At 46.4% G+C, this 24505-nt stretch overlaps 1 protein-coding gene across 7 annotated transcripts in view; it reads left to right on the top strand.

Moving 5' to 3' along the window:
- Nucleotides 1-24505, top strand: part of DCTD (dCMP deaminase) — a 28135-nt gene that overhangs the window by 513 nt on the left and 3117 nt on the right. For 2 of the 7 annotated variants that reach the window (XM_017854344.1, XM_017854346.1), the window contains exons 2-4: nucleotides 1784-1898; nucleotides 2303-2438; nucleotides 23093-23209. In XM_017854344.1, the coding sequence (XP_017709833.1) occupies nucleotides 1791-1898; nucleotides 2303-2438; nucleotides 23093-23209 (361 nt within the window). In that variant the 5' untranslated portion in view covers nucleotides 1784-1790. Of the gene's footprint in view, nucleotides 107-143; nucleotides 689-1001; nucleotides 1075-1783; nucleotides 1899-2302; nucleotides 2439-23092; nucleotides 23210-24505 lie in introns of those variants that run through there. The other 5 variants (XM_017854345.1, XM_017854342.1, XM_017854341.1 and 2 more) reach the window with 5 other exon arrangements.

Here is a 24505-nt window from a genome sequence, read left to right on the forward strand (position 1 = left end):
GGCCCCGCCTCCTCTCCCGACTTCCTTCCCTGAGCGCGGCGGCGGGGACTAGCACCGGCCTGCGCGCGGAGCGGGTACCGGATGGTGGGCGGGGGCAGCCGTGAGGGTACGCTGCCCGCGCGCCCCTAGCCACCGCCGCGTGGCACCGGCTGCCGGGCGGGGCCTGGGCCGGGGCCGCGGACGCTGGGGCGCCTCGGCCGGGCTCAGCCTTTAGAATGGAGAATCCGGGCGGGGTGGGAGCGCTCGAGGTCCCGGAAGTCACTCCAGGGTCGATTTCTCGCCGGGTGCGAGGCCGGCCCCCTCGGAGTGCTCCGGGAGGTGGTGCTGGGCGTCTGAACGTCGCATCCCTTCCTGCGCCCGTGTGTGGGGTGGGAATGCCGGGTGTAGGCCCTGGATCAGAGCTGACGGGGTTGCGAGCGGCGTGGGGTGTGCCTGGGATGGTGACCGGATGTGTCTTCCTGAATCGTTGTACTCAATCTCCAGTTCCCTCTGTTTCTACAGCTGGGCCTCAGTCCTCACAAGGCTCTAGTGGGCTTTCAGCCATGCCAGGGGAAGGCGCTCAGGGAATTAACAGGACCCTTCCCTCTCCTCCCCCTCCCTCGCCCCTGCCACGTCTCCCCCTCCCTCCTATGTAGTAGGTACTTCTCTAGCACCCCACAGCGATGATGGATGCTGACCCTTAAGCCAGGTGGGAAACCAGGCTGATCCAGCACCTGTCTTTCCCTGTTAGGGGGATTGCCAGGCTTCTCAGATTTGGGGCAGCGTAATCAGTGAGTGACCATGGTTCCCAGCACCGACCTTCCACTGCATCTAGTCTTAGACACTGCCGCCCTGCACTGTAGCATGTACCTAAACAAAGTGTGGAGCCTGAAGGAGAAATTGTGGGAAATCCTCGCCTTCCGTTAGACCACATTCCTTGCCTTTCTCAAGATTTTTCCATGTTGCCCACCCTGTTTTTGTGTTGTCTTCCTTCCTTGCCCTTGTTTCATTCCTTTTGAAAGCGACCACTCCCCTGAAGTTCTCGGACCCCCTTCGTGGGCTCTCCCTGTTGTAGACAGCCTGTGCTTGCCCCTGGTAAACTAAGTTCCAACAACCTTGCTTTAGGAGTAGCACTTGACATTTTTCATAGTTTCTTCTCATGCAGTTCATTACTCAGAGTTGACAACTTCTGTCCCATCTGGAGTAACGAAGGGAAAGGGAAGGGAAAAATTGTCTGGGGAATATCAGAGTTGGGAAGGCTTCAGATGTTTTCTTTGAATCCATCTGGCATGGATAATAATCCTGTGTGGTTTAGGATAAATTACCTAAGTTCTCTGAGTCTCTGTAAGGTGGGATGGCACTGTCTACCTTAGCTAGGAGTAAGGCTCGAGTGACATGATGTATATAAACTTTAACAACGTCTGGAATCTATAGATGATCAATAAATATTTCTTATTTCCACCCTCTTCCTGTGCAGACTCCGTTTTGTAAGGGAGACAGGTAAAGGACAGAACAATTTGTAGGCTGGCATAAAAAATCCTATGAGAAAGCAGTAAATAGATAAAATATTTGGGAATGTGAAGCTGTGGGTGCCAAATTCAAACTTCTGAAATAGGAAATTTTAAGTTTTTACTTAAGGCCAGACACTGTTTAGGGCCCATGTGTTGTGATTTGTGATCGATACATGTAGCTAAAGTTGCCCATGTTTAGACATCTAAAGGTTCAGTGTGGTTGGGTTGAACTGGAAAACAGACTTACTAAAATGCTTCCTCTCAACTTCTGCTTTGTCACGCTTTTCTTCTAGACCCAACATGAGTGAAGTTACCTGCAAGAAACGGGATGACTATTTGGAATGGCCTGAGTATTTCATGGCTGTGGCCTTCTTATCAGCACAGAGAAGCAAAGATCCAAATTCCCAGGTAAATGAATTTCCCAGGAGAATGCTTAGATACTCCCAGGCAAAGAGATTCCTGCACGTGAGCAGAAAGGGGAGATTCAGTGGACACCTGTCAACTTGAAAGTGCAGGGTCGGTCTGCCTTTTGTGCTGCGTTTCTACAAGCTTACTTCTTCCTGTGAGACAGAAAATTGTCACATGCCGTTGTTAACTGCCCCTCGTGCCCCTTCTGGGACCCGGGGTGCACTTTCCTTGGCTTATGGGAGCTGCCACAAAAAAAAACAGGCAAGGAGATCGACAGCTCTCAGCACCTGTAGCAGCTGTGCATCTGTTTTGAGTTCTGCAGTCCCTCTGGTTTTATTCCCTGCTTCCCCAGCAGCAGGCTAGCCAGTTGCAGGCACCAAGCCGTTGGGCATGTTTCCTTCTAGGTCGGCGCCTGCATTGTGAATTCAGAAAACAAGATTGTCGGGATCGGGTACAATGGGATGCCAAATGGGTGCAGTGATGACCTATTGCCTTGGAGTAGGACGGCAGAAAATAAGCTGGACACCAAATACCCATACGGTAGGGCATGTTTTATATCCCATTCTGTGACATAGCCTGGCGAGTGCCTAATTAAGAAAGTTGGTCAGAAGATGATGATCTCCCTTTTGTCGTCAAGAGCTGGAAAGAAAAATATCCTACTGAACTACCCCAGTTTCCTGGCCTTGTCTCTTAAGTTCCAGAGAGAGCCACGGAGAGAAGCATGGTAGTGGTCACACAGGCTGGCCCTGAGATCCGGGGCTCTGCTGCCTGTGCTGAGCCTGGCAGGCTTCACTGGCAGCCTCCTGGCTTGCACAACACCAGAGCATTGATAGTCGGCTTCTCTGCAGACGGTCACAGCCCCTTGCAGAGATAGCTGAGGGATGTGCATGGTGTCTCTGCAGGTTCTTTTTTTACTACTCGGAAGCAGGGTCGGCTAACCAGGGGCTGGCTCGGGCTTTGGTCTGATGAGAAGCAGGCTTCATTCAGCCCATATGCCTGATGAGAGCATCTGGCTCAAGCTCATTGCTGGGAAGTGGGAATCAAACTGTGAACTAGACATCAGGAGATGGAGGATCCGGTTGCTTCCTCCAGTCAAAGGAGATGCTGCAATTTCACAGTAAGCTGTGATCACACCAAAAGCCAGAAGTGAGGCTGGGCACGATGGCTCACGCTTGTAATCCCAGCACTTTGGGAGGCTGAGACGGGCAGATCACCTGAGGTCAGGAGTTCGAGACCAGCCTAGCCAACATGGTGAAACCCCATCTCTACTAATGTTGACATTCTAACGTAGCTACATCTACTAAAAATACAAAAATAGCCAGGCATGGTAGCAGGTGCCTGTTAATCCCAGCTACTCGGGAGGCTGAGGTGGAGGTTGTAGTGAGCCAAGATTGCGCCACTGCACTCCAGCCTGGATGACAGAGCAAGACTCTATCTCAAAAAAAAAAAAAAAAAAGGAAAAGAAAAGAAAAGCTAGAAGTGTGGAACTGTAAACCTTTGGCTTGACTGTCTCTGGATTTTCACCTTGAAATTAGCGAAGGGTGCTTCTTAGAGTTTGTTGCCTGTCTGAGCCCCAGGGAAAACTCCTTCAGAGATTGCCTGGGAGGGTCCAGCCACAGCTTTACTTTTCCTTGTATTCCTTGGAGAATATGCAACTAATGCTGGAAAAGAGGCAAATCATGCTGCGTATGCAGGTTGCTGATTTTTTGTAGGGTTCGGTCCTGTATTTTATGCCTGAAAATGAACAGACTGGCACTGTTGGAAGTTAAAGTAGAGTAAGGCCATCCAAATGGGAAAGATTGTGCCTTCAGGCCAAGGCGTGATGTATGACCTTTCTTCTTTGTTGACTGTCCTGGTAGGTTTTCCTCTGGGTTTTTCTCATGAGGAATTCCAAGTCTACATTTAGTCTAATTTATAAATTTTTGCTAATGTTCCTGAACCTCGATCATGTTAAATAAGCCCCATAAATTTCTTTCTAAATTGCCTGGGGCAACTCCTCCATGTTTGAAAGAAAAAGGAAGGACGTACCTGGAGGGAGAGGAGGAATTGAGGACTGCAAAGCAGTCTGGGTTTCCAGGGTGTGAAAAGTAGTTTAGGGATGAAGGGGACTGAATCGTCAGATCCTTGATTTAACCTCACCCCTCCCTCGTAGGAGTGGGAAGAGAGGATCGGAGGTGGGGGAGGGTAAGACTGTCTTCTCAGCTCAGCTTCAGAGCTGGTGGTAGTGGATGACTAATTAGAAAAATGCGCTGACTCAGAGAAACTTTTTGTCATCCTGATTTTGATTCTATAAGCTTTTGATGGTAAGAAAGAAGGGAAGTGATTAGTTGTTTTTTAGTCCATGCAAAGATAATTTTTCACCGTGTGGTTCAATGTCCCATATAAAAATGGTGAAAGTGGAGGGTCGATATGTTAAAGATCTGCATTGAAATGTGTGACGGCCACAGTCAATATTTCACCGAGTCTAGACAGTGAAATATTGGCCCTTGTGCTGGACTTCGATATGGAGGAATTCTGGGGGGATGGCAGTCTATCATACTCAAGCTGGTGCAAAAGATACCCGTGGTTGGACAGTGCAGAGGGGTCCTGGGTGGGCACTGAGCGGGCCTCCCAATGGGACCTGTGCCTTCTTCAGTCACTGAGAGCCCCCAGCAGATCTGTAAGCTGTGACCTAGAAGCCAAGGGCTGTGCAGTCCATTTGCAGCGCCTGCCCCACACCCCAGACTTCCCAGCACTCCTGACTTCCCGTGTAGCTGATTTTGTTGGTTATGAGACACTGCCTTTCGTCCAAATTGAGGAGAGTGCCTTTCAGAGCCCCTTTCTAGAGGGAATTTTTTTAAAAACCTACATAGGTATTTGTCCAACTTCACTGATTGTTTTTTATTGAATAGCTGCTGAGCTTTTGGGCACTGGTTGTCTGCATTATTTTTTATTATCCATATGATACCTCTAGGTTTTCAAAGCTCTTTGCCCTTACTTATCAATTATTCATTTATATGTAGCTGTGTTAGAATGTCGACAATTTTCCTTCACGAGAGTAAGCTTGTAATTTGATGTACCATAAAAGTTGTAGAAGGTATTAAATGGTTTTTAAAGACATTTAGTATTACTACCGCCATAATACAGTAAAGATGGGCTTTAAGTCTAAATGACGATTACTGTGTACTGTGTATGAACTGTATACTTGTTGTCGTCTCAAGGATTTTCAGGCCACAGAGAAGTAAATGTTTGGTTTGCCTGGGATGTCACAGAAATGTTTGCTGATAACTGACTCAAATGCAAACCCTCTTTTTTTTTTTTTTTTTTTTTTTTTTTGCTTTTAAGATTTTCAAAATTAATTTAAAAAGCAAGGGGATCCTGCCTTGAGTTGGATAGCTTACCCCGTTCTTTCCTCATCTGCATTAATGGCGACTAAGCTGCTGTAGCAGGAAGGGTAACTTCATAGGTGATGTGTTACTGCCTGTAAAGGAGCTTTAGAGATTGCCTTGAGTTCTAGACAGTGATTTTTAACTCTTTTGAATGTACAGGACCCTCTTTTAAATGCCAAAAAACTTCCAGGACCCCTGCACAATGCTAAATTCTTAGTATCTTTTGAGTAAGAAACTCCACAATGACAAAAACTACTTTGTATCATTAACATTTTTATGTTAATCTGAACTTTATTAATTGGATAGCATTTATGTATGTTTGGGGAAAGTTTATGTATGTCCTGGACATGGGATTTATCCAGCTGTGGATATGCTTGGACCCCTTGCAATACCTCAGTAGTGTCTCAGGGTTCTGTGCCCACAGGATCTAAGCCTCCTCCTTTCTTGTAAGTAACTTCTATAATGTCACACATGCAGGGTGACATCTCCTAATTCCAAGGTCAGTGCTCTTCCTGCTACCTCCCTGTGTCTCTCCTGTGGGGCACAGGAATTCAGCTGTACTGAAATGCCAATCATTGTCTCATTTTTTTTGCAGTTGATCAGACTGAGGCTCTGATAAAATAACTCCTCAGAGATCAGGAGCTCGGGGAGGGGTGGCCTGTGCCTGGCATCATGCAGAAAGCCGGCATGGCTCACCAGCGTGGCTCACCAGCGTGGCTCACTGGAACATTTCTTCAAAAGGGAGTGCAGTGGACTGAATGTGTCTCCCCATAAATTCACATGTTGAAACCCTAATTCCGATACGCTGATATTTGGAGGTGGGGCCTGGGAGACGTAATTAGGCCATGAGGGTGGAGCTCTCCTGAGTGGGATTAGTGCCCTTCTAAAAGCGACCCCAGAGAGCTCAATTACTCTCTTTCCATGTGCAAGGATAGGAGGAGAAGATGACTGTCTGCAACCCTGAAGGAAGACCTTGCCGGAAGCTAACCATGTTGGTGTCCTGACTTCCAGCCTCCAGAACCGTGAGAAATAAATGTCCATTGTTTCTCAGCCACACAGTCTATGGGACTTTGTTATAGCAGCCCAAGGGACTGTGACAGGGAATTGAGAACTGTGTAAATTTGAGTTTACCAAGTAACATACAACTTAATACTGCTTTATTAATTGCATAAGTCAGAAGTCGTTAGTCTTGATTGACGCCTTGTGGGGAGTAGGGAAGCACGCAGTACTTGTAACGTAATAGGAAGATGGAGCTTTTCCTGGGCTGTGTCTCTAGAGAGGTATTTTTAAAGGGTGTTTTTGTTCTTCCAGCCTTGGGATCAAAACTTCATAAAACTATTTTATTATAATGTAGTATTAATGTGGAAAATGAAAATTCCTTCTACTAAAGAAGCTTTTTATTCCATCCTTCTCCTGAAAAATCCAAAAGATAATATGATGTCAGTAACATTAAGTGGCAGGAAGAAGGCGATGTTATTATACTAAGAATCTTTTCAGATGAATGACAATTAAAACACCAGGAAGCAGCAGATTTATCTAATTTACCAGATTAAAAAACTTGGGAAGATTTTTATTTTCTTGAGGGGATGGCTGTTGCTAAACCCGTGATGAAGTATTCATTTGACATTTTTCGTTCCTTTTTCTTTGTGGAATTCATTACAGTGAAGCACATTTAATCAAAATACCAATTTTATCAAATGGAGGTGAAATACTCTTGGTGATTCAGATATCACTCTTTCCTTGGGTTTTCATAACCAATTTTGATGACATAGTTTACAAATTAGAGAGTTGGAGAGTTCACTTGTTCCCGTTGTTAAACTTAAGGGAATTTTTAGTAATGCTTGCCACACGTATCCAGCTGCCCAGCACTTGCAGCCTTGCTGATTTCTGCTGGTGAAGGACTCTGGGTTTTGGTGAGTGCCTCTGTGCTTGGCTTCCTACCCCGCCCAATGGACCAGGGAGCCAGGATTGCTTGGCCTGCTGCATCTGACTGCACCAGGGAGGGAACCATAGGGTCTCCACATCCCCAAGAGTGGGGGGTGGCCTCAGTCTGAGTGCATTGGGCAGAAATGGAGATGTGGCTGTTACCCGAGTCAGTTCCTATGTCTACAGGGATACCCTAAAAAGGATGTAATGCTGGGAAGGCAAATGCTGAAAAACCTGGAGTTAATTAAGGCGAAAGAGTTCAGCAGAGCATCTTAAACACCTTTGCCAGTGTGGGGCAGTGCTTCTTTAAATTCTCTATTTAAATTTCATCTTTATTTTTCAGACTTAGCATATTGTTAAGCATGCATAGATGTCACTTTTGTGATTACTTAGCCATTTACTTTACCCCCTTGAACACTGACATTTTCCTGACTGCCATGCATGTGATATATTTCTTTGGCATCCAAAAGGTTAGTGTTGAGAAACTAATTTATCAAGAAGTTAGGAGGCTGATCCTTCTTAAGCTGTGACTTCCTCACAACTTGTAAGAGCTTCTTAGTAATTAAGATCAAATTTGTTCTTCCAGTCCTGAAATTGAATGCCCCTCTGGTTTTGTCAGTCAGCCCATGAATTTGATAACTCGCCGTTTCTTTTCCTGCAGAATTTAATTTCACTTATAGCTTCCTGCTGCTCCTCCCCTGCCTGGCCATCTAGTAGTTGTGGCCCGACAGCAGGTCTAATTAGGGACTTTTATACAAAACAACTGTTATAATCGATGGAAAACCTTTGAACAATTGCATAGGAAATAAATTAAGTAGATTATTTTTATGAATCAAGGGCAAACTCAGGTGTGACTGTGTGGGGTTTTAGATAAACAGAGGAGCACACCGGTGTGTATATGAGAGTTCTCCCACCCCCTAAAATCAACCAGCTCCATGTAAGCATGTTTTACTTTAAGATATAATTGTTTATAAACAGTTTTCAGAAAGGAATAATGATATTTTAATATAAATTATTTTGATATTTATGTATTTTTATAGTTACAGAATTAATTATTTTTAAAGTGCTAGAGTTGACTGTTTCATTGTGAATACCTACAAAAGACATATAGTAACAAACTAACTCCTCCTTCTGAAGAGCACATGTTAGGAAAAGCTGAAGTGTTTGGGGATTGGACCTACCCATGAAAAGACACATCTGTGTCTCCTTTCTAGAAAAAGTGATTTTTGAGTCCGTTCACCTCATAGAAGTTTGAAATAAAACTTAATGTAAGGTAGTGGTTCCAGGGTTCCCAGAAGTAGGCTGAAGTTTATCTTTGTACTATAATCTCTCAAGATAAAAGGTTTGTTGAAAAATGAGTAGCCTTGATAAAATGTCAGGGGCACATGCAAACTAATTTAGAAACAGCTGTATTAAGTATTTGAGCACATTAATGATCTGAATGCAAATGGATATTCCTTCTTTATTGCTGCTGCTTTTTTTTTTGGGGACAGAGTCTCGCCCTGTCGCCCAGGCCGGAGTGCAGTGGCACGATCTTGGCTCACTGCAGCCTCCGCCTCCAGGTTTCAAGCGATTCTTCTGCTTCAGCCTCTGAGTACCTGTGATTACAGGCACTTGCCACCACACACGGCTAATTTTTGTGTTTTTAGTAGAGACGGGGTTTCTACTGGTCACCAACCTGACCTTAGGTGATCTACCCGCCCCGGCCTCCCAAAGTGCTGGGATTACAGGCTTGAGTCACTGCACCTGGCCACTTCTTGATTTCTTTAAGTTTGCGCAGTCTTTGCTTAGAAACACAGGAATCGCTGTTCAGTGTGGTTCCCTGAGAATGATTACTGTCATAGTCTTGATTCTGGTGATCTGTTCTCTATCAGTTGTGCTGATTTTGACTGATCTTCTCTGAAATTGGCCTCAATGACTAAAGCTTTATTGTATTTTGAGTTATTTTCATCCAGAATCTCCCTTCAGAAGCTTTGTTAATATTAGCTGTATTAAAGTAGAATATGAATATATTGTTTGCTCCCAGAAATACACAATAAAACCTAGTTCTTAGAGATTTTTGCAAATGTTTGTATTGCTTTTTACTTTTACTTTCTGAAGACTTTTTAAAATCTGGATAGGGATATGCATGTCTGTAATACACACATAAGTTAAGTAAAGCCCTATAGTGCTTAAAACAACAATTGGCATATTCACACAAAAGAATCCTGGAGCCGCCCTAAGGAGCCAAAGGGTTCTGGGTTTGCTATGTTTGTGCCCAGTGACTGTGGGGTTGTTAGAGGTGCCACCTGACATTTATTTCTCAATATTTCTATGAAGTAAATTATCACTGAAGACCCTTCCAGTTCTCTTATTCTACGGAAAAATATAAGTATGATAGCTTTGATGGCATTAGATTAGTATTTTTTCTCAGCTTATGGAGTTTTGAAAGCGTTCTCGGTCAAAGCAGAGCTGTAAAAAGCTGTTGGAGGCAATGCCACAGGGAGAATGTGCATGTGTACTTATGGATAAATTAATAGAAACGGGCTCCTTTCCCTCCCCCCTCTAACGATTAAAGAGTCTGGTGCAGTTCTAAGATGAATAGATACCATATGGAGATAGGATGCATGAATAGGAGGGGACAGTCAGACTGTAGGTTACTCCACAGACATGCAGATTAAAAGACATTGGATGAGAAGAGTTTGGATAACAGCAATAAAGAAAAAGATCCTAGCCAAGTATGGAGTGCACACCTGTAATCCCAGCACGTTGGGAAGCTGAGGCAGGTGGATCGTTTGAGCTCAAGACTTCAAGACAAGCCTGGGTAACATGGCGAAACCCCATCTCTACAGAAAATACAAAAATTAGTGAGGTGTTGTGGCGTGCAGCTATAGCCCCAGCTACTCCAGGGGGGCTGAGGTGAGAGGATCGCTTGAGCCCGGGAGGCCAAGGCAGCAGTGAGCCAAGATTGCACCACTGAACTCCAGCCCAGGCGACAGAGTGAGAGACCCTGTCTCAAAAAAATTAAGAAAAAGATCCCATGTCTAAGTGAAAAAAAGTGTATGATTACATAGGACACACTTAAAACTCTTTGGAGACAAGACGTTAAGACCAAATAGAAAGAAAGGACTTTAGAAATTCCTTAGAGAACGAGTCAGCATGACAATATTTATTCAAACGAGATACTTGAGTGGCATTGGGAAATCCCTGTGATAAATGCAGGATACTGGTGAAAGCAAGAGAGTTGTAATGCAAGGGAATGGACGCTCCCCTCTGCTGACACTGTCTGAAGGGTCGGTGCCAACCAATTAGTGGAGGTGTAAATTTTCTCTGTGCTTCTTTCAAATGATAGATGCCATAGTAAATTTAAAATATTGAATATGATAACTGAGCATGAATTTTTTAATTCTGCAATTAAAAGACTTTGTTCAAAATGCCATTAATTTTGAGTTTAGGTGAATAAAGGGAAGCAGAATTCTTCTGTCGTTTTTCCTTCTACATGTGAGTTATCACTTTTTAGGAATTAAAATAAGTACTAACAAGTCACCTATTCTCTTACCAGTTCCAGTTGTCTGCCAGTGATGGGGATGTTCTCTGGAGTCATCTTCCTTTCTTTTTAAAATTGTAACTCTGTTTTATAAAGCATTGGAGTTTTTCCGACACTGTCACATGTAGTCATTCGTTCACTGAGCAGACACTTCTAGGGCATTTATTATGTGTTTTACATGCCAGGCACTCTGCAGAGGTCAACAGAATGCCACGGGAGGGACTCTGTTTTTGAAGAGTTTGCAGACTAATTGTGGAGGAGGTAGACATTAATGAAATAAACAGATATGACTGAATATTCCTTTCTGAGGTAGTCACTTTTTTTCTTTTTTAATGAGACAGGGAGCAGACACTGAACCTGCCAGCCCTTGATCTTGGACTTCCCAGCCTCCAGAGCTATGAGAAATACATTTCTGATGTTTAGAAGCTACAAATTTATGATATTTGTTAGAGCAGCGCAAAGAAACTAGGACAGGTTTTGTGTACGAACTGGATTGTTCTGGGGCAAGAGTGGAAACGGACTCGCCAGCTGGGAGGTGACGCAGTGGACGATGCGAGGGCCTTGGAGGGGGTGGGTGCTGGGGCGGGAGAGGCTTGACTGGAGATAGGGTATATTTTAGGGGCAGCATCAAGAAGATGGCATGATAAAGGGTGGGAGAGGTAGACTGACTCCCCCTAAACAGTTGTGGCTGCAGCAGCTAGACAGGCATACTGAGGAGGAGAAGCAAGATTTTGGAATGATCAAGGAAGATTTAGACACCTGAAGGCTGAGGTGCCCGTGAGAGCTCCCTGCAAAGGGTCAGGTGGTCAGGTGGGTGTATGAGGTGGGGATTAGTCCAGACTGGCTATATCAGGTATGTCTGTGTCAGTGTCAGGTATGTCAGTGTCAGCGACCTGGGTGGCTGATCAAGGAAGCACGTGCAGAGGAAGGAGGAGTAGCTGTGGCTGAGCCCTGAGGGCTCCAGCACTTAAGGTGGTTGGAGAAAGAAGGGCCCATGAGAAGGAGCACACAGAGCAGTGTTTTAAGAAGGAAGGCCTCACTTTGGGAGGCTGAGGCAGGCGGATCATGAGGTCAAGAGATCGAGACCATCCTGGCCAACATGGTGAACCCCATCTCTACTAAAATACAAAAATTAGCTGGGTGTAGTGGCGCGTGCCTGTAATCCCAGCTAGTCAGCAGGCTGAGGCAGGAGAATGGCTTGAACCCAGGAGGCGGAGGTTGCCATGAGCTGAGATCGCACCACTACACTCCAGCCTGGCAACAGAGTGAGACTTTGTCAAAAAAAAAAAAAAGAAGGAGGGCCTGTCAGCTGTGTCGGAGGCTGCCAAGAGGCCTAAGATTAAAACCTGTCCATGGGGTTCAGCAATGTGGAGGTCAGAGGTGACACTGCCAAGTACAGTTTCAGCCAAGTACAGTTTCAGAGGAGCAATAGGGTTGGAAGCCACGTTGGAGCCACTTGAAGGAGAACAGAGGGTGAGATGATGGGGACAGCTTTATTTAGATTGGGCTTTGGGATGTGTGGCCGAGAAGAGAGCAGAGCAGTGGGGTGGCAGCTGGAATGGAGATGAGGCCACGGAAAAGGATTGCGTTGTTTGTAGGATGGAAAAATCTGGTTTTGGCTTTGGATTTTGCTTTTTTGCAGCAGGCGTTTGTTTGCTGATGGTAATAGTCCAAGACAGAGAGTGAGATAGAGATATCTGGAACAGAGGCAAGGTGTTCAAGGCTGTGAGGATCGGTCTCTCAGACACCCTGGTTGGTAATAAGAGGAAGGACTGAGGGGGGCGGTGGGAGGACAGCAGACACAGGGTCCTGGAGGGAAAGGCAGGGTGTGATCAGTTGCAGCATTCTGGTGAAGGAGGAAGGAAGCAAGACCACCGGTTGAGAGAGCTGGGAGTTGGAGCTTGGACGCTGGGAGGAGAGAAGAGGTGATTGTGTGGGGCGGGAGAGGAATGTCTTAGGAATATAGGGCAGTGTTAGGAGCTCACATCTTATTTGAGAATCCCGAGTTGGGCTGTTGTTCTCCATTTTCTACCTGCCGACACAGGGTCAGTGCGCTGCCTGAGGCAGGCCAGGGAGAGCTGGAATTAATTAGAACACATCCTGACTCTTCTTCCAGTGCCCAGTGCTCAGGCCCAGTTTCCCTCTAAACACTATCAACACACAAAGGAGGCTTCTAAGCTCCATAATGTATATTTGCATCACAGTACTATCAACGCTGATTAGTGCTCTGTTTCTCTTGGTGCTTTTGTCACGCATTTTAGGCATCACGCGTGCATTTCACATGAACAGTGGGAAGGGAGTTGGCATGGCCTAGCATGGATGCAGAACAGCTATTTCCACATCCTCCTCCTCCTGACCTGATTGTGTGCCCTTAGCACATAGGGAGGCAGCGTAATTAGAGTTCTGGGGCTTTATTACCAATAATGGCCGTACCGCAGTCAGAAATCTCTTTAGCCCCGAGCACTACCACTGGGGCTAAGTGGCTCCCCTGGGCGCCGTGAGTTGTCACCTGCAGCTTTAGCAAGAGGCAGTGAGGAAGGGGGCAGGGATGGGGAGCAGAGTGGGAGAGAGGGAAAGAGAAGTGGGTATTCTCGTAGGCAGGCTGGGTTGGGCAGGCCAGGACAGCCTGGTTTCAGGTGGGCACAGGTGGGAGAGCGTGGGAAGCACTCACATGTAGCAGGTAGCTCGTCCATGCTGTGCTCTTGACAGATGTTAGTCTTCGTAAGCGTTCCTGGAGAGGGATTTTTCTTTCTATTTCTCAGGTCCGGAGGCTGAGGCCGAAGAAGATGCTTGACTGCTAGGTTGCGGGCAGTGTGTGAGGACATGGTAGGGAGGAAGCAGAGGAGACAGGCAGAACCAGGGGTCTCCAAGACCCCCAAGTGCGTTGTCGCGGGAGCAGAGACGGAAGTTCTTGCCTCCGCCTTCAGGACCCTGGGCCGTGGGCAGGGAGATGGATGCCGTGGGTGTGGAGGCTCCCCCCAGAGCCTGCAGCATGGGGCTGCCTTTTAAGCGAGTGACCCACCACTTTCTCCCCCGACCTTGGTAGAATTCCTTTTCACTGTCATTTTCTTCCGGCAGAGACCTCCTCTCTGGACACAGGTGGAAACAGAACAGAGCCCACACCTTTTCCAGGCATGCGGCAGGTTTCTTCACATCACCCCTGCTTCTCCTCTTTATTTTCACACACAGACTTACACTGTCATGCCTCTCAGGTGGAATCATGTGTCCCTCCGTGGCGAGAGGGCTCAGTTACTTTATCTTCTGAGTAGAAATGCCACACTGTGCCTGGGGCTGGGCTGGGGGCAGGATTGTCTCGATTCCAAGGACAGGTAGGCTGTGGGGTGCAGCGGGATCGGGGAGGCAGAAGCGCTGTCACTTGTTGTCTCTGATCAGGAAGACCCCGTTCCTGCCAGCCAGTCTCTTTCTCAGGAAACAGGTCCGGTTCTGAGTACTGGTGACAAAGGCCCAGTTTGCAGAGTTCTTTGGCGTTCACACAGCATTTTCCTGCGGTGTCCCTCACTTGCTGTTCATGTGACCCTGTGAGATGGGAAGGAGTGGCTATTGTTATTTCTATTTGTAGCTGAGAGAGGCTGGAACTTGAACAAGGTATTATCTTTGTGTAGGCACATCCTAGGATTTAAATCCCTTTGTTCTGAAAAGACATTTGTAATCCTAATACATTTTTCTACAGAAACATGTTACTTGAAGATTCAGTTCCCCTTGCACCTGTGAACAGTGCCTGGAACCCCCGTTTCCCAGATTTTCTCAGCACTCCAGCAGTCCTGCTGTGTTGCTTTAGCTTGCACTTGGGCCGCTGCTGATTTCCATGCTGGGGCATCTGCAGCCCAGCTTGTGTGAGCTCTGCAGGGACCAGACCCACCTCCATCCTGCAGCCTACACCCAGCCCTGTTAGCTCTCCACCCGGCACGGGTCAGTGTGCAGACAGAACTTACCAGAACATACCTGGGAAACTGCGAGAGTTTTAAACTGTTTTCTCTTCTTGCTCCAGCCCTGTTACTAAGGGCTGCTTCCCTAGGTGGGGAACAGGGCTCTGTCTGAGCAGGCTTGGAGGGACATAGGCTTTGGAGCAGTCCAGCAGGCTGGAAGGAGGAAGACAGGGCCTGAGCCAGGAGAGGGGTGAGGCACAGAGAGGCTTCCCTTGTGTAACTACCTTAGAGAAGTGATGTCTGCTGATTTCTATATGGTGCTCCCTTCCCCAGTTCCACCTTTATTTCAAGTCATTTGAAAACCCTGATAATGAGCCAGATTGCTACTTTACTAATAGGAACTTCATGCAGGAGAGATAAGATAGAGGGGTGACATTATTTGGGCCCAAACTCTAGAAATCTTTGCTTTAGATTTTGTGGAAGCCATAATTGGGAACACTTGATAGGCTTTTGGGAGAGTGTATTTGGTGGGGGTGGGTGGGGGGCTTAATTGTGGCGGCTATTCTGTTGTTAAATTATTGACGTGAAGGATAGGTACTCCGGAGGCTGGCAGTGACATATGAGGCCCTGTCAGGATATCTTTCAATAATTAAGAAACAAGTAGTTGAAATTCCATTTTAATACCAGAAGCTGTGAAGCAGTTCCATAGATGGATCAGTTAGAGGAGCAAGTGTGTACCCCATCCCTCCGCGGAAGTTTCCATCAGGCACCTGTGGGCAGCGGGGGCCGGGGCAGGGGTGCCTGTGCTCCCAGAGACAGCGTGTCCAGGTTTAGCAACTCTGATAACTGTAGGTCCCCAGAAGTAAAAACACTTAGACCCTAACTTCAGGAAGTAATGACAAAAAGCTTTGTCATCAGAATGGAAGTAGAAGATCCTGTAAATTACTACTGAGTTTTTTTTTTAATGCACAGGTCAACCTTGAACTTGGGTATGCCATTTCACGTCACTTGTTAATTGCAGGGTGGGAACCCAGTAGAAATAATAGAGGGTGATGCTTCCCACCTTTTCATTCCAGAAGGCCGTGAGCAGACGCTTCTTGGCTCGAGTCCTGACCCTTGTCTTGTCAGTGAACAGAACTGTCCGTGCTCTGAACGGCTCAGCTTGGGGTGGTGGCAAAAGGCGTTGCAGGCCTGTTTTCAGTGGCAGCAGGCGCTCCGTGCCTGGCCTTCTGACCCTGACCCTAGCAGAAGCCGCCACACCAGGCTGCCACCTGTTCAGGTCAGCCTTGGCAGAACAGCCCTCAGGTCTAAGGACATCGTTTTCTTTAAGGAAAATCCTGTGTCACTAAAAATGAGTTCTGAACTAGATCAGAATCTTCATTTTCCTGACGCCAAATTTTCTCCGGCCCCAGTAGTTCCTGTCACGTCACCATAGCAGATGAAGATCAGTTGAGGGTAGAATAACACTATCACTGCTGAATTATTTGGGCAGCAATTAGAATTTGTTTAGCATTATTTAGGGTTTTTAAACAAACCTATCTGAGTAACCTTATAATGCTACTGTCTAAAATAGATATTATATTAGTCTTATATCAGATGAGGTGAAAGTCAAATCTATAAAACGCTGAACTCTTAAATCTAACCAAGGATGGAATATATCCTGTTAATTTGTCAAACTTCTAGAGAACCGCCTACATGAGACAGTAAGGATTAATCAAGCCCTAGTAAGAGAGAATTTGAAAAATACAGTTTTCTAATTATACAGTCTCTTCTCCATGGTCCAAGGTTAATGCAGTTCTGAATTCTGACAGTAATAGAAAAGAAAAAAAAAAACAAAACTAAAGCATATGAATTCTCTTATAATTACTTGAAACAGAGAGTCTCTTCTGGCAATCAAAGACCTTCTAAGCATTAATGTGATATTTTCAAAATTTGATTCTTTTCCTTTTAAACAAGGTTGGGAATAACTGGAGAGTTGTATGTCACTCTTTGTGCTTATCAAATATATATGTAGTGTTTGCAGATTTAATTTACTTATTGCTTAGGTGTAAATGTGTAATTCTAGGTTGAACATTTTATCTTTTTTGCTTTTTTTTTTTTTTTTTTTTTTTTTTTTTTACAATTTAGACTAACTTATGAATACTTCCTAGATACTGTATCTTTGAAATACTTGGTTCTTATTCCTACTACTAATATAAAAACTCACAATTACTTCTTGGTTAGTTTTTGCTCTCGGATATATTTGTAGCTCTTGCTGCAGTTCATCCAGGCAACACGACAAAAATGTTCACTCTAGGGAAAGGTGAATTTATTCCTTCGTTTATTGCTGTCAAATATCTGTGGTATGTTTATTGTACAGGTTGAGCATGCCAAATCCAAAAATCCAAAATCTGAAACTTTTTTTTTCTGAGACAGGGTCTTGCTCTGTTGCCCGGGCTGGAGTGCAGTGGCGCAAACACAGCTCACTGCAGCCTTGACCTCCTGGGTTCAAGTGGTCCTCCTGCCTCAGCCTCCCAAGTAGCTGGGACTACAGGTTGCATGCCACCATACCTGGCTAAGTTTTTTTATTTTTAGTAGAGATGAGCTGTCACTATGTTGCCTAAGCTGTTCTTGAACTCTTGAGCTCAAACGATCTCCCCGACTTGGCCTCCCAAAGTGCTGGGATTACAGGCATGAGCTACTGTACCTGGCCCAAAATCTGAAATCTTTTGCACACTAGCATGATACCCGAAGGAAATGCCCATGGAGCACTCTAGATTTTAAATGTTTGGATTGGGGGTGCTTACCTGATAAGTATGATGCAAATATTTTAAAATCTGAAACCTGAAACAATTCTGCTCCTAAGCATTTTGGATAAGAGGTAATTAACCCATAGAGGAAAGGTACATGGAAACCCCAGACCACCCAAAAGAAAAGCCCTGGGGAGAAGATGGGCAATTATGGCTAGACTTCAGATTTCAGGCTCTTACAGGTGGATCTGGTGTCTGAGACTCTATGAACAGATGGATTCTTAGTCAGTGACTGGCCGGGTGTGATGGCTCACACCTGTAATCCCAGCACTTTTGGAGGCCGAGGCGGGTGGAACGCCTGAGGTCAGGAGTTCCAGACCAGCCTGGCCAACATAGCAAAACCCCGTCTCTACAAGAATTAGCTGGGCATGGTGGCGGGTGCCTATAATCCCAATTACTTAGGAGGCTGAGGCAGGAGAATCATCGCTTGAAACTGGTAGGCGGAGGTTGCAGTGAGCTGAGATCGCGTCATTGCACTCCAGCCTGGGCAAGAAGAGCAAAACTCAAAATTCAAAATAAAAGTCAGTGACTATGGGAGAAAAGTCAAAAACCAGTATTTTACCTTGGGAAGTGCCCACAAAGGCAGGAAAAATAAAAGGACCTACAGAAAAGTAAAGTTGAACACAAGTGTGTGGTAGTCCTGAGAGGTTTTAGAGTAGAGAGGAGTCCAGAGAGAGCAGATGAATCCAAAGGTTCCAGCCCAGAAGAGACCTTGGGTTTTCATGATGAGACCCTCCAGTGGCCTGTGGAGCTGGCTCCCATGAGGTCATCAGACCCAGCTGCGCACATTGCTTCCCAGGTCAGCTGGGCGCACTGCTTCCCAGGTCAACTGTGTGCATTGCTTCCCAGGTCAACTGGGCACATTGCTTCCCGAGTCCACGTCATGCTGGGAGTGGGAGATTGGCTGTGTGGAAAAATGTCTACACCACGGAAATTTGGCAGATACGTGGTGACCCAGCAAACACAGTTGACACCTGAAACATAATTTTTAGGAATAGTATTTAACCTTGTGTGTGGGATCCATTCTGATCTCTATCCTTCCCTTCTTACCTGTTTCATTAAAACAGAAGAAAAAGCGGGTGTCACTCACTGAACTGATTTCATGACCTGCAGTTTGAAAAACATTGTTTTAGAGAAAACCGGAGATTATGTATGCTTTACAGAGTCAGAAGACAATTATTATTATTATTATTATTATTACTCCTATTATTTGAGACGGAGTCGCACTCTGTCGCTCAGGCTGGAGTGCAGTGGCGCGATCTCGGCTCACTGCAACCTCTGCCCCTCCGGGTTTAAGCAGTTTTCTGCCTCAGCCTCTGGAGTAGCTGGGATTACAGGCGCACGCCACCACACCCAGCTAATTTTTTTGTATTTTTAGTAGAGATGGGGTTTCACCATCTTGGCCAGGCTGGTCTTGAACTCCTGACCTCGTGATCCACCCGCCTCGGCCTCCCAAAGTGCTGGGATTACGGCGTGAGCCACCGCACCCAGCCAGAAGACAATTATTTTAAAAATAAATTGTAGTAACAGTTGTAGATAGGATGATTTCATCTTGAAAGGAGGACAAGAAGAGTCCTAAAAGGCTGACAAGATGGTCTCTCTAGACTAAGGACTAAGTTTGCATGCTTTCAGGAGAAGAAAAACGAGCAGAGAGAAGCGGGAGCCGTCAGAGATGGAGGGAGGGAGGGGCTGGGAGCACGGCCTTGTGTTTGCCTGGGGAGAGGAGGCCGTGTTTTGATAGTGAAAGCTGGTATTAGAGAAAGTCACCTGTTCTGGAGGATTGAGGAATGAAACTGGAAACCTTAGGAGAAAAGCACAAACATTGGTTGTACTTGGTATTTTTTAAATTGCTTTTATTTAGTTAGCTGGAAATGCACTTTCCCAGATCCACTGTCACTCCTGCAAATTACAGGAGTGCTCAGCCACCCTGTCGAAGGTCATCCAGCTTCCAAGCAGCAAATTGGACCTTGATCCCTCGTGCTGCCCCTTGCTGCAGAGCTCTTTGTCCACACTCACTGGCAGAGGTGGAGAGTGCAGAGGGGAGGATGCTTGGCCTGTGGTGGTCTGGCCAGCCAGGGCAGGCGCAAGCTTGTCACAGGCCAGTTAGGCATCCAGTGCTCTTTGTGGCCTGAAGTGGATTTGGCAGGTGCCTGTTATTTGATCAGTGTCGATGGCCAGTCGACACAAGTAAATGAGTTCCCAAACTTGACTCTGACCCACCTGCTTTAAACAAATTGGAGGAAGTCATCAAGTTCGTTTCCCCAGTTTCCTCTCTGAGGACAGTCTGGGGGCTGAGGCCTGGCTGAGTCCAGTCTCCTTGGGTGGAACAGGCCCAAAACGAAGTGCAGGGTGGCCTGGGGGACAGCGAGGGTCAGAGTTTCAGAGCTGTGGAGATCCTGGAGCTGAGAGACGAGTGTCAGCCACAAAGGTGAAGCTGGATTGCAGGACCACAGCAGGCAGCAGCTGGGAGCTGCGAAGTTGGCGGGGCTGGGTTGTGGCCTCAGGTGCTCCTCTGGGCTGGGCTTCTCCCCTCAGCCCCGCAGGTGCAGGCCGGGCAAGCCGGTGATATCAGACAGGGCTGAGGGGGTCTGGGGAAGGGGGCAAGAACCAGCAAGAGAGACCAGGGTGGGGTTGATCTTACACCCTCCACTGAACGCTTGAGTTTCCTGTTTGTCAGTGTCCAGTCTTATGTATGTGGGATTTTGGATTGTTCCTTTTAGAGGCTCATGTGTGCTCGACACACCATTGTTCATATTGCCCAGTAGCTTTATATATATATATATATAAACATATATATATGGGTGTTAAATATTTATCAAATGAATAAAGGAGGAAATGCAGATTCCAATTATTGATGGTGACATTAAAAGTCCTCTTAAATTCAAATATCAGAAATATGCTCTCCCATCTAATAAATAATTTTTGATGGTGCTGGTATTAATATTCAGATATAATATATATGTTTTTTATATGTTTTAAATTTAATATTCAGATATAATATATATTATATATGTATTTTTAACAAGAAGCTTTACATTCTTCATCTTGTGATTTTTTTGGTTAAAAGAAAGGAAGTCTGTTCATAATCTTGTGCATTATTTCTATAAATCACCCTCTATACACAGGGATGTCAGGTGCTACCGAAGAGAATCTGTTTTATATGGTAATTTTCACTAATGAATCCAGACCTGTACTGTTAAATTTTGCCCCAAACTGCCTGGGATGAAGCAGAGGAAGCTCGTTGCAGTGGGTCTGACAGTTCTTAGAGGATGCTCTCATAGTGTTTCATAACACATGCAGAGGCTCTGCACTTCTGAATGTTAATACCAGCGCCATCAACATTATTTATTAGGTAGGAGAGCATATTTCTGATATTTGAATTTAAGAGGACTTTGAGTACTTCCCAACGTCACCATCAATAATTGGAATCTGCGTTTCCTCCTTGATTCATTCGATAAATATTTAACACCCATTATGTTCATGGCATCACATTAGACTCTGGGGGAGTTACAAAGAACCTGGGCTCTGCCCTCAAGGGGGAAATAAAAGAAACAATTACATGTAATCATTTTTAACACCAAGCAGCGTGAAACCCAGTTCTGGAGTATCCTGGTCACAAGGGGAGAAGGGGTCACGGGAGCCCCTCCAAGGCCAGCGCCCACGTGGCCACGCCTCGCACCTTCCCAAGCAAGGGCCCTCGCACCCTTCTCTTGTCTTTCCTTGTCCTCCCATGCCGTCAGGGTTTATGAGACCTGCGAGTCTCGGGGCATGGCTCTGGTCACTGTGGCCAGCGAGGATTATTCTCTGATGGGCTGTGGTCAATGAAGCACAGCTTATCTGCCTCTTTCGATTTTCCTGCAATACCAGGAGAGACTGCTCCGTTTTAGGCAGGACTGAGACCTCCTAAAACATGGAATTTGTAGACAAAAATGATACTTCCTAACATTGCCTGGGAGAGCTTTTGGTCAGCCTTACGCCTGCAACATTGTGTTGCTGCTGGGGGACCCAGGGACACAGAGGTGGCTGCAGCTGCACGCGAACACGGGAGGCTGGCTGGGGAGGGTGGCCAGGCCTTCATCTCTCTGACCCAGAGTAGGTGCTCAGTAAATGATCAGCGATGAGGTAAGTGAGTCAGGACTGAAATGTATGAGCACCATAAATTTAGGCCACTGTTCATTTAAAGCCTCAAAACTCGTGGAAGAAAGTGTTACGTGTGGAAGGTTGGCGGGCTGCAGAGGGTAGGGGAGACCTTGAAGATCCCCATATTTATATTCTAGGTGGTTTGTGTGATGTGGGCCATGGCCACATGTCATTCATTAACTCATTCGACACATACTTATTTTAGCACTTGTGTGCTTAGCATGTGCTGGGATGCCAGGGGAGCCAGAGGGCAGTGCTTCCTTCCGGAACTCGTCTGTGCATTGGAATCACCTGGGGAATCGCTTACAAGTTCAAGCCCAGGCCACAGCACAGGCCATCACACTCTGCAGGCAGGGGGCACAGATCTCTGTATTTTGGAAGCGCCTAAGGGTGTTCTGGTATCAGAGAGGTTTGCAAGTCACTGCCGTTAGGAGTTTATAATAGAGTTTTAGATGACACACCCAGGAAAATTCAGTGACGATACAAGACAGCCATCCAGAAACCTCCTGGGCAGGATGAGGGAGTCAAACCCAGGTCTGTGCTGTGGGCACCACTCATTCCCACTCAAGGAGGACATCCCCTGTGGATTAGGGAGTGGGAACATCTAGGCAAACTGGACCTGGGGTGTGCATTGCCTTTGCCCCGTTCAAGAGAGGGAGGAAGGGGATCCTCTTGACTCTGAACTCAGGCAGGTCCGGATGTGACCCGGGATCACGGGTGGAATGGACTGGTCTGTTGAGAACTCAACTAGTCATTGCCATTGCAGTGGATGAATGTTTTTCTTATAAAAGACAAACTGGGCTGGGCTTGGTGGCCCACACCGGTAATCCCACAGCTTTGGGAGGCCAAGATGGGAAGATCACTTAAGGCCAGGATTTTAAGACCAGCCTGGGCAACATAGTGAGACTCCATCTCTACGAAAGATACAAAAGGTTAGCTGGGCTTGGTGGCACGTCTGTGGTCCCAGCTGCTTGGGAGGCTGAGTCGGGAGGATCACTTGAGCCCAGGAGTTCAAGGCTGCAGTGAGCTACGATCATGCCACTGCACTCTGGGCGACAGGACGAGACCCTGTCTGGCTGCTGGCGTTTTTCCTTGTGCGTATGTGGGCTGAGCACGATGTGGTGAAGGAGATCTCTCAGGATGGACACGCTCAGCTTCGTCACTTGTTGATTCTCTTGCTCTTAAAATCCCCTAGCCCTCTTAACGGCCACAGTGAACCTGCCGTGTGTGCACGTCAGCACACCAGTGAGCCAGCTCAGGCGGGCACTTTCATGCCCCAGGGTCTTGTGGAGCCGTGAAGTGGAGCTGCGCTGAGGGTGGGGAAGGCACGTGACCTCGCCGTCCTGGACGCTCTAGGTGCCTTCAGGCCTCACTGCTCATCAACAGCCAGACCACGTGGGCCTCATTTGGTATTCTTAGTACTTGCCATTTCTAATCAGTTTTTTTACTTGAGCCTGTTATATGTTATTCAGAGCGGGGAATGGAATGTGTTAACACTTAGTAAATTCTTCATCAGCCGCAACCAAAGTTTTTCTTTCTTTCCCTTTCAAACCCACAGTGTGCCATGCGGAGCTGAATGCCATCATGAACAAAAATTCGACCGATGTGAAAGGCTGTAGTATGTATGTCGCCTTGTTCCCTTGTAATGAATGTGCGAAGCTCATCATCCAGGCAGGTAGGAACCGGGTCTTTTCATTTGTCACATTTGCATTGCTGCCTGCTCGCCAGTAGCTCACTGCTGATGGGTTTGATCTTAAATTGCCATTGTTTCGATCTAAATTAATTGCACTATCAACTTTGCAAGATATTTCCCGTGTTTTGTTTTTGAATGGTGCCAGGTATTCTAAGACTAATTGCATCCTCTGTGATTCTTAGCATGTTTTTAATTTAGTTTGCAACTTCTTAAACTGCAAGCTGCCAAAAAGCAACACAGGCGTTGCATATAATTACTGTCAATTTACTATTCTCTGACATATTGTGCATAGATTGGGGGGAGGGAGAGAAACGAACTTCTGTCCCAAACAAGGTCAGCTGGGAGTCTGCGTATGAAGTTTTAATTTGTATTTAATACATGGTAGATATTTGAGGATCTCAACATACCGTGGCATATAAATGTCGTAAGACCCAAATGGCACTACCTTCAGGTTTTCTTGTGTTACAGTTTCCATAAATCTACACCATTGTATTCTGAATATTTCACCTTTTTCAAACTGTCACATCTGAGATTCAGCTACACTTTGTCTCCATAAATCTCTCAGCTGGAGATTTAAAGACTTATCATGTTTAGCGAGATGTGTGGTCTAAAGGGGCTGTTTATCACCAGCCCCGTGGATCTCAGAGCAGAAGCGGTCTGCTGGTACTGAGGAGTCGCGTGGGCTCCCTCGCTCTCGCTGTCGCCGTTCCTGGGAAGCTCTCCTCGCGGTGCTCAGGTGTGGAGGCGGCAGCGGGCCTGTGGGCCAGGCAGTGTGGGCCCCACGCTGCAGCCTCCTCTCCCTTCAGAGGCTGGTGGAGCAGCAGCCTTCAGCGCGGGGCCCTTGGGATTCCTGGCTCCCAAGTTAGCGCTGCCTGCTGAGATCAGGACAAGAAAACAGATCTGCCCTCTGTAGAGCTGGTTCGAAGTGCTCTGCAAAGCCATGCTAGGAAGCACCGTGGTGCCCACCTCTGAATTTGCCAGCAGCCCCCACTCCCTGCATTAGTCCTCCCACTAGTAAGAGAAGCTACCTTGTGAATAAAGACGATTTGATTACCTTAGTAAGGGAAATTGGTTAATCGGATCAAGGCTTGACTACTTGACATGTTTTCCCTTTGCATTTGTTTAAAAAAAAATCCATAAAGACTGGAGGGAAGATTAGATATAATCTGCCCTCTGCTGTATTAGAAAGAAGGAGATATGTATTTCAGTGACTGGACACTGTCTGCAAGCACACTCGGAAAAGGTCATTAATCATAGACACTAAAAGCGCTCCAGCTG

Source organism: Rhinopithecus bieti, unplaced genomic scaffold (genome assembly GCF_001698545.2).
Source record: "Rhinopithecus bieti isolate Rb0 unplaced genomic scaffold, ASM169854v2 scaffold_38004, whole genome shotgun sequence".
Classification (NCBI taxonomy): domain Eukaryota; kingdom Metazoa; phylum Chordata; class Mammalia; order Primates; family Cercopithecidae; genus Rhinopithecus; species Rhinopithecus bieti.